At 52.1% G+C, this 9,283-nt stretch overlaps 1 protein-coding gene across 1 annotated transcript; it reads left to right on the forward strand.

Moving 5' to 3' along the window:
• The first annotated feature begins 271 nt into the window (after window positions 1-271).
• On the forward strand, window positions 272-7,500 carry LOC100088994 (actin, alpha skeletal muscle 3). Its single transcript, XM_029060586.1, has 6 exons — window positions 272-400; window positions 770-1,094; window positions 1,272-1,433; window positions 1,879-2,070; window positions 3,442-3,623; window positions 7,044-7,500. Exons 1-6 carry the CDS (start codon window positions 272-274, stop codon window positions 7,185-7,187), a joined length of 1,134 nt encoding a protein of 377 aa, XP_028916419.1. The 3' UTR covers window positions 7,188-7,500.
• Window positions 7,501-9,283: the final 1,783 nt, after the last annotated feature.

A 9,283-nucleotide genomic window follows, 5' to 3' on the forward strand; every position in this document is an offset into this window, starting at 1 on the left:
TCTGCTGTGTTGGACTCTACCAAGCGCTTAGTAAAGCGCTCTGCACACAGTAAGTGCTCAATAAATACCACTGATTGACTGAGAGACGAGGTGGGGAGAAGAGACAGCTGATGGGAGGCGGTGGGATAGAGGAGATAGAGGCTGGGAGGGCACGGATGGGAGAGGAGCAGCCGCAGCAGCCTCTGAGAGGGAAAGGCGATTGGAGGACAGGTACCTCTGGGAGGGAACTAACCCCTTCTCGCACACAGCACCCACCCACCCGCCCGCTACCATGTGCGATGAGGACGAGACCACCGCGTTGGTGTGTGACAATGGCTCCGGACTGGTGAAGGCCGGCTTCGCCGGGGATGATGCACCCCGGGCCGTGTTCCCCTCCATCGTGGGCCGGCCCCGCCACCAGGTACGGGAGGACGGTTGGGCCCTTGAGGATCGGGGGACGGAGGCCTACCGAGAGGCTGAGGTTCCCCCGCCCCCCAGCCGTCTCCATCAACTCGCTCCTTCCTTCCCTCCCCTCTGGCTCCGTCCACCCTTTCCTTGTTCTTCCCAAATATTTCAAGCCAGCCTTGTCCGGCGTCATGCATTCCTTCCCCCGACCCCCATTGGGACCACCTGCTTGACTCGCTGGCCCTCTCCGCCGCTCCTCAGCTGCAGCTGCCCAGGCGGGGGGCGGGGAGAAGCGGGGGAGGAGGGCGTCGGCTGGAGACGAACGCTGGTGGGAGCCCGGGGCTTCCCCTGACGGTCTCCCCTGCCTGACCTCTCCCCCGGCCAGGGAGTGATGGTGGGCATGGGCCAGAAAGACTCGTACGTGGGCGACGAGGCGCAGAGCAAGCGGGGTATCCTGACGCTCAAGTACCCCATCGAGCACGGCATCATCACCAACTGGGACGACATGGAGAAGATCTGGCACCACACCTTCTACAATGAGCTGCGCGTGGCCCCCGAGGAGCACCCCACCCTTCTCACCGAGGCCCCGCTCAACCCCAAGGCCAACCGCGAGAAGATGACCCAGATCATGTTCGAGACCTTCAACGTCCCCGCCATGTACGTGGCCATCCAGGCCGTGCTGTCCCTCTACGCTTCCGGACGCACCACTGGTGAGACCCCCAGACAGGCGGCTGGACCTCCAACTGGCCCCTTCATCCCCCCGCACATCCTCTCTCCACTCTCGCTGGGGGCCGGTGGCCTGGGATGGCGGCAGGTGGGTGACCAGCCCCCAGATGGAAACACCTCTCCCCCTTGAACCACCAGTCGGTCTGTCCCCCTTCCCCTAGGCATCGTGTTGGACTCTGGAGATGGCGTGACCCACAACGTGCCCATCTACGAGGGCTATGCCCTGCCCCACGCCATCCAGCGCCTGGACCTGGCCGGCCGGGACCTCACCGACTACCTGATGAAGATCCTCACCGAGCGTGGTTACTCCTTTGTCACCACCGGTATGGCCCGTGGGCTCCGGACGCCCAGGCTCAGTCCCCCCACAGTCTCTTCTTCAAGGTCCCTGAGGCTGGGGACCACCACCTCCCCATCCTCCCTGGCCCAAGCCAACTGAGGAGACGAGGCGGGGAGAGAGTGTGAGGCTGGACTAGTAAAATCCAACATGTTTAACACATCTAACGTGTCTAGCATGCCTAACGTATTAATGTCCGTCATCACCCTCTAGACTGTAAACTCATTGTGGACAGCAAATGTGTTTATTACAGTGTTGTGTTGGACTTTCCCAAGGTGCTCAGTAAAGTCCTCTGCACACAGTAAGCGCTCAATAAATATTATTGACTGACTACCCCCCTTGAGGGCCAGGGGAGAGTATGGACGGGGCGGGGAACCGGAGGCAAGACAGGTAGGCAGGAAGCCCTGACCGGCGTTCTCTGCCCTGGCTCGCAGCGGAGAGGGAGATCGTGCGGGACATCAAGGAGAAGCTGGGCTACGTGGCCCTGGACTTTGAGAACGAGATGGCCACGGCTGCCTCCTCCTCCTCCCTGGAGAAGAGCTACGAGCTGCCCGACGGACAGGTCATCACCATCGGCAACGAGCGCTTCCGCTGTCCCGAGACCCTCTTCCAGCCGTCATTCGTGGGTGAGCCCGTGGCCAGAGCCCCTCCAGGCGGGGAGCCACACAGAAATCTCGGGGGGCCTCTCCTCTCCCGGACCATCGCCTTGCTACCTCAGCAGAGGGATTGCTATTCCTCTTTCCCCTCTTCCTACCCCCTTCTGTCTCTTCGCTCCCTCCTCCTCTCTATCCCCCTGGCTAGTTCCATCTCTCCCTTTATTTCAAGGGCTCAGTGGGGAAGACAGAGGAGAAGCAGCTTGGCCTCATGTGAGGAACAGCATAGTTCATGGGAAAGAACATGGGCCTGGGAGTCAAAAGCCCTGGCTTCTAATCCCAGCTTCACCCCTTGTCTGCTGTGTGACCTTGGGCTAGTCCCTTCACTTCTCTGCGCCTCGGTTACCTCATCTGTAAAATGGGGATTAAGACTGTGAGCCCCATGTGGGACATGGACTGTGTCCAATCTGATTAGCTTGAATCTGCCCCAGTGTTTAGTACAGTGCCTCGCACATAATAAGTGCTTAACAATTACCGTTAAAAACAATGATAAAGGACTGCCCACGCCAGGCTCTATAGAGCAGGCAAACAGAGAATAAGTCCAAATCTTGGTTGTTGCTCTAATAATAATAAAAAGAAGTAGAATAACTGTGGTATTCATTAAGAGCTAAGATGTGCCAAGTACTGTACTGAGCACTGGGGTAGATACAAGTGGCAATCAGGTTGGACGCAGTCCCTGTCCCCCACGGGACTTATAGTCTAAGTAGGAGGGAGGCCAGGTACTGAATCTCCTTTGTATAGATGAGGAAACTGAGGCCCAGAGAAGCTTAATTACTTGCCCAAGGCCACTCAACAGATGAGTGACAGAACCAGGATTAGAACCTGGGTCCTCTGACTCCCTAAGCCCATTCTCTAACCATCAGGCCATGCTGCTTTGCTCTGACCCTACACGAAAGGGGGTTTCCTTGTCCCTTGCAAAGAGGGAAGCCCAGAAGCTTTGGACCAGATGTAGCATTTCTAGTGGATAAAGCAGAGTCCTGGGAATTAGAAGGCCCTGGGTTCTAATTCTTGCTGAGTCACGTGTCTGCTGTGTGACCTTGGGCAAGTCACTTCACTTCTCTGTACCTCAGTTACCTCATCTGTAAAATGGGGATTAAGACTGTGAGCCGTATGTGGGACAGGGACTGTGTCCATCCAGATTAGCTTGTATCTCCTCAGAGCTTAGTACAGCACCTGGCATATAGCGCATAACAAACACAATAAATAATAATAAAAAAAAAGAAGCACTCTCCAGGCTTCTCGGACCCCTCAAGCCAAGCCTGGGAAGGGTGGATCTCCCATGGATAAGGGAGTCAGCAGAAGCCAACACCTCTTCTCCTCCCTGCCCCCCATCCCCTCCTGCAGGCATGGAGTCCGCCGGGATCCATGAGACAACGTACAACTCCATCATGAAGTGTGACATCGATATCCGCAAAGACCTCTACGCCAATAACGTCCTGTCTGGAGGGACCACGATGTACCCCGGCATCGCTGACCGGATGCAGAAGGAGATCACGGCGCTGGCCCCCAGTACCATGAAGATCAAGGTAGGCGGAAAGGGAAGGGAAGCCAGAATCCCTGGGGAAAATCACCTGGAGCAGCGGCCCTCTGGCTGTAATTTGAAACTTAGAATCCCCTATCCAAGAGTCACACCAAGCTAGAGGCCCTTTTCACACCAGGCGGAGTGGAGTCGTATGCTCCGCCCAGTTCTGGACTGGTTAAGGGCCAAGAATGGCACGTGCCTTGGATTCAACTGTCTGCGTTCCCTGAAGGGTGTGAGTCCTGGAGCAGCTGAGGTGAGGGAGAGAGGGAGGGTGGGAGAGAAGGAGGGAGCGCCATTCCCTGTCCAGGCTGGGACTCATCGGGACTCATCCGGAGCCACGTCAGCTGCAGCTCAAAAAGAAAAAGCCTTGGGAAGCAGTGTGGACTAAAGGAAAGAGTATGGGCTTGGGAGTCAGGGGACCCGTGTTCTAATCCCAACTCTGTCACATCTGCTGTGTGACCTTTGGCAAGTCACTTCACTGTGCCTCAGTTTCCTCATCTGTAAAATGGGGATTAAATCCTACTCCTTCCTACGTAAGCTATGAGACTGATGACCTTGTATCCATCCCAGTGCTTAGGACAGTGCTTGGCACACAGTAAGTGCTTAGCAAATACCATAACAATAATAATAATAATACACTATCAAATGTGATTTTCTCAACTGGCTTCCAGCTCCAGGGGGAGAGCTCTTGGCTGGTCCTGGCTGGATAAAAAGAGGGAGCGAGCAAGAGAGAGAGTGGAAGGGAGAAGAGGAAGAGGGAGAAAGAGAGAGCATGGCATGAGCTAGCTGTGGCCAGGAGGACTGGCCTGAGGGTAGAAGAAACAACCTTCCAGCCAGCATCTTGCTTAAATCTCCGGGTCCAAAATCCCCACCCTGGGGCCAGAGAGAAGATTGGACTAAGGAAGGCCAGCCCAGGGGAGCAACATGGAGTGAGGGCCTCCCCTCAGAGAGGTTTAAGAAAATATCTGGGTTCCTGGCTGGGCTCAAATTACCATTTGACTGCATTAGCTGATTTGGCTGTCGAGAACAGGGTTCTGGCAGTGGAGTGGGGGGGCGGTGGTTAGGGGGACATTGGGAAGAGAAACAGCGAGGTCTAAGGGATGGAGCCCGGGCAAGGGATTCGCTACTTAGACTGTAAGGCCCCTTGGGGGACTGATTATCTTGCACCTTCCCCGGTCTTCAGTACGGTGCTTAATACCACAGTTATCATCATCAGCCCCCACTGGGTGCATGACCTTGGGCAAGTCTCATAACTTCTCTGTGCCTCAGTTACCTCATCTGTAAAATGGGAATTAGGGTTGTGAGCCCCATGTGGGACAAGGACCTTATCCAACCTGATTATCTTGGGTCTCTAGACTGTAAGCTTGTCGAAGTCGGGGAACACCTCTACAAGTCTCTTGTACTCTCCCAAGCATTTGGTAGAGTGCTCTGCACACAGTAAGTGCTCAAAAATACTACTGATGATGATGATCAGGATTTAGTACCATACCTGGCATGTAGTAAATGCCCAAACAAATACCATAAAGAAAAAGAAAAGAGCCAAATTCTGAGGTCATGTACCCTTGGCAATCCAGGGCAAAGGTCTTCTCTAGCAATTGCGGTCCTGACAGGTAATCCTGGAGAAGGATTATCCGCTTATCAACTTGGGGACTGTATACTCTTTGAAGGCTGGGGATCACGTCAACTAATGCATTCATTCATTCACTCGTATTTACTGAGCACTCACTGTGTGCAGAAAACTGTACTAAGTGCTTGGGAGACTACAATACAACAATAAACAGACATATTCCTATTCAATTGTACTAACTCTCCCAAGCGCTTAATATGGTACTCTGCACACAGTAAGCACCTAGTAAATACCATGGATTGAATGCCAATCTGTAGGCAGAACTGTTTAGCGAGGGAAAGGAAAAATGTGAGGGTATTTTAATTTTTTCTAAATGTTTGGTTGACAATGTTTCCCTTATTTACTTACATAATCTGTAAAGCAGTTGAAATAGTGGCAGGGTCAGCTGGAAACTAAAAGACCCACATGCGAGTCCCCAGAATCAATGGGACTGTTGGTTGAGGACCCCGTTTTCCCATAATGGGCAATTTTACTACAAGTTTTGGCCAGAACACTATTAAGGAGTTAGAGAATGCCCTTGTTTTCTTCTTTTTTTATAGTACTTGTTAACCGCTCTCGGCCAAGCACTGATCTAAGCACTGAGTTAGATACAGGTCATTCATAGTGGCAGTTTGGCCTAGTGGCTAGATCATGGGTCTGAGAGTCAGAAGGACCAGGGTTGTAACCCCAGCTCTGCCACTTGTCTGCTGCGTGACCTTGGGCAAGTCACTTAACTTCACCGTGCCTGTTACCTCATCTGGAAAATAGGGATTAAGACTGTAAACCCCATGTGGGACAGGGACAGCGTCCAACCTGATTAGCTCGTATCTACCCCACCGTCTATAGTACGGTGTCTGGAAAATAGTAAACACAAATACCATTGAAAAAATCAGGTTGGACACAGTTTAAGTCGGAAGGAGTAGGTAACTGGGGCCCAGAGAAATTAAGTGACTTGCTCAAGGTCACAAAGCAGATACATACATGGCAGAGGTGGGATTAGAAGCCAAGTCTTTTGATTCCCAAGCCCTTGCTCTTTCCAGTAAGCCACTCTACTTCTTCTAACCACGTGTGCCTGAATAAAATACAATGCCATTTCTGAAGACGTGATTCTAATGCTACTTGTTAAGCACTCCCTCTTTTCCAAGCAGCGTACTAATATAATCAGACCAGAAACATTCTTTGCCCCACATGGGGCTCACAATCTAGAAGGGTCTTTTGGTTTTTTTAATGGTATTTGTTAAGCACTTATGTGTCAATTATGGTTCTGAGAGCTGGAGTAGATACGAGTTAATCAGGTTGGACACCATCCCTATCCCACATTGGACTCACAGTCTAAATAGAAAGGAGACCAGAAATTGAATCCCCATTTAACAGTTAAGGAAACTGAGGCCGAGAAGTGAAGTGACTTGCCCAAGGTCACATAGTAGGCAAGTAGTGGAGCCTAGATTAGAACCCAGGTCCTCTGACTCCAGGCTCTTGTTTTTGGCATTAGGCCACGCCTAATTAGGCTCATCTGTATGGACAGCATTTTCCTTAATGCGAGGTTTAAGAACATAACCTCCGCATTATGTGGGCAGAGAATGTGGGTACCAACTGCTATATCGTGATACTGTATCCTCCCAAGGGCTTAGTACAGTGCTCTGCACAGAGTAAGTGCTCAGTAAATATAAATGATTATCACCGCCCTGGGGTGGCCTGACTTGGCCACCTCAGGCTGGGCCCGACAGACTGTTGCCCCATTGGCAGTGAGATCACCTTCAAGAAGGAAGAGCAAGTAGAGGGGCATTTACTTACTTCCTGTCTTTGTCTCTCCACCAGATCATCGCTCCCCCTGAGCGCAAATACTCCGTCTGGATCGGGGGCTCCATCCTTGCCTCCCTGTCCACCTTCCAGCAGATGTGGATAACAAAGCAGGAATACGACGAGGCCGGCCCCTCTATCGTCCACCGGAAGTGCTTCTGAGCCCCCTCCCCAATTCAGCTTCCACCCTGTCTCTCCGTTTCTTGTTTTCGTTTTTCCCCCTTCTTTCCTCCTCGGGTCAACTGTCTTTTCCTCATTCTCCCAAGTCTCCCACACCCACCCTGCCTCCTGGACCACCCACTCGTCTGCTTGCTAAGAGGAATCGACAGTGGGAAGTACCCGGGGTCTGCCAGCCAGAGGGCAGGCTCTTTCACTTTAATGGAACTCTTTGAGGGTTGGGTGGATGGGCTATTTATAAAGAAAAACCATCAACTGCGCTAATGAAATAAAGTGTCCGAAAAGGAGAAATCCTCAACACTGTCAGGAATTTCTTTGTGGGACTGTGACCAACTGTCTTGGGGCCCAGGTGCCAAAAGCAATGTCTTTTGGGCCCTAAGAGGTTCCGGGCTGAGAGGCAGCTGGGAGAGACCAAGAGAGGAGGCGGCGGTTGGTGTCAGACCCGGGCCTTGCATCAGGGTTGGCCCAAGCCACCCTCCGCATTGTCTGGCCTCCAGAAGCTCCTTTTGTAGGCGCTCCAGAAACTGTTCAGATTTCGCTCGAGGGTCCCTCCCCAGCCCCGTGCAAAGAGGAAGTGGCTGGGTCAGGAGGGGTGGTTAGCACAGCTGGGAAGAGTCGACATCCCACCCAAACGCTAGCCCCGGCTGGTGACCTGGGGCTTACCTCTGGGATGGGCAGCATGGCTAATGCAAAGAGCACGGCCTGGGAGTCAGAGGGCCTGGGTTCTAATCCCAGCTCTACCATTTGTCTGCTGTTTGACCTTGGGCAGGCCACTTACCTTCTTGGTGCTTCAATTCCTTCATCAGCAAAATGGGGATTTAATACCTGTTCTCCCTCCTACTTTTTGGAAGGCCCATGTGGACTGATTATCTCGCACCTACCCCAGTATTTAGTACAGTGCTTGGCACACAGTAAGCACTTAATACCACAATTATTATTATCGGCCCCCACTGGGTGCATGCATTGACTAAGTTCCAATCTCTCACCCTCCCTTGGTGCCAGGAAGCAAACCCAGCAGCTGAACAAAGTGTCATTTATTTGTAACATACAAATAAAACTGATGCAAAAAAAGGTTTGCTTTTTCCCTTTGATTCCAGTGAGAAGTTTACTAAGAAAAAAATATATATATATATAAAGAGGTGGGGAGTTCTTCAAATTTTCTTCTAAAGACAGAAAGTGGTTAAAAAGAGTCTCTCTCTCTCTCTCTCTCACACATACACACACACACTCACTCACCAACAAAAATAACCCGAGGAACAAACACAGGACGAGTACAACATAAAAAAACCAAAAAAAATCAGTCATAGGGGAAAAAAATTGAACATGCCACAAACCAAAAAAAAAAAAAGTGATAACAGTACAACAGCCAGCTACATCTCTCAAAACTAGACCTGGGTGGATGGGGTGGAAAAAAAAAAAAAATTGAAAGGAAAAACAGAGGACAGAAAGAAACCAAAATTATCCCATCCCACCAGGAGAAGGTCTCGGAGAAGCCCTGAGCCAACTGGAGAATGGGGCTGGGATGGGAAGAGGGAGGAGAGGGAGGGAGAGAGAGGGGAACAGGGAGGCAGAGGAAAGGAGTGGAGGGGGAGAGGAGTAAGGGGAAGAGAGAGGGAGAGGGAACGAGAAAGAGAAGGGGGAATAGGGAGAAAGAGGAAGAGTGGAGGGGGAGAGGAGCAAGGGGAAGAGAGGGAGAGACAGAAAGAAGGGAATGGGGAGACTGGAAAGGAGTGGAGGGGGAGAGGAGCAAGGGGAAGAGAGGGAGAGACAGAAAGAAGGGAATGGGGAGACAGGAAAGGAGTGGAGGGGGAAAGGAGCAAGGTGAAGAGAGAGGGAGAGGGAAAGACAGAGAGAAGGGAATGGGGAAACAGAGGAAAGGAGTGGAAGGGGAGAGATGCAAGGGGAAGAGAGAGAAGGGATTGGGAGACAGGGGAAAGGAGTGGAGAGGGAGAAGAGTAAGAGGATGAGAGAGGGAAGGGGTGGAGAGATGGGGAGACAGAGAGGAAAGGGTGGAGAAAGGAAGGGGAAGGGGAGGTTGAGGGAGAGAGGGATGAGGAGACAGAGGAAAGGGTGGTGGGAGA

This window comes from Ornithorhynchus anatinus, chromosome 3 (genome assembly GCF_004115215.2).
Source record: "Ornithorhynchus anatinus isolate Pmale09 chromosome 3, mOrnAna1.pri.v4, whole genome shotgun sequence".
Taxonomy (NCBI): domain Eukaryota; kingdom Metazoa; phylum Chordata; class Mammalia; order Monotremata; family Ornithorhynchidae; genus Ornithorhynchus; species Ornithorhynchus anatinus.

What these genes read in the sequence shown, in the direction of transcription:
- LOC100088994 (XM_029060586.1), top strand. Translation starts at nt 272, where the DNA reads ATGTGCGATGAGGACGAGACCACCGCGTTGGTGTGTGACAATGGCTCC. An exon ending in CTTCCAGCCGTCATTCGTGG is followed by an intron (nt 2,071 to 3,441) that starts GTGAGCCCGTGG and finishes CCCCTCCTGCAG; the next exon opens with GCATGGAGTCCGCCGGGATC. An exon ending in CCAGTACCATGAAGATCAAG is followed by an intron (nt 3,624 to 7,043) that starts GTAGGCGGAAAG and finishes TCTCTCCACCAG; the next exon opens with ATCATCGCTCCCCCTGAGCG.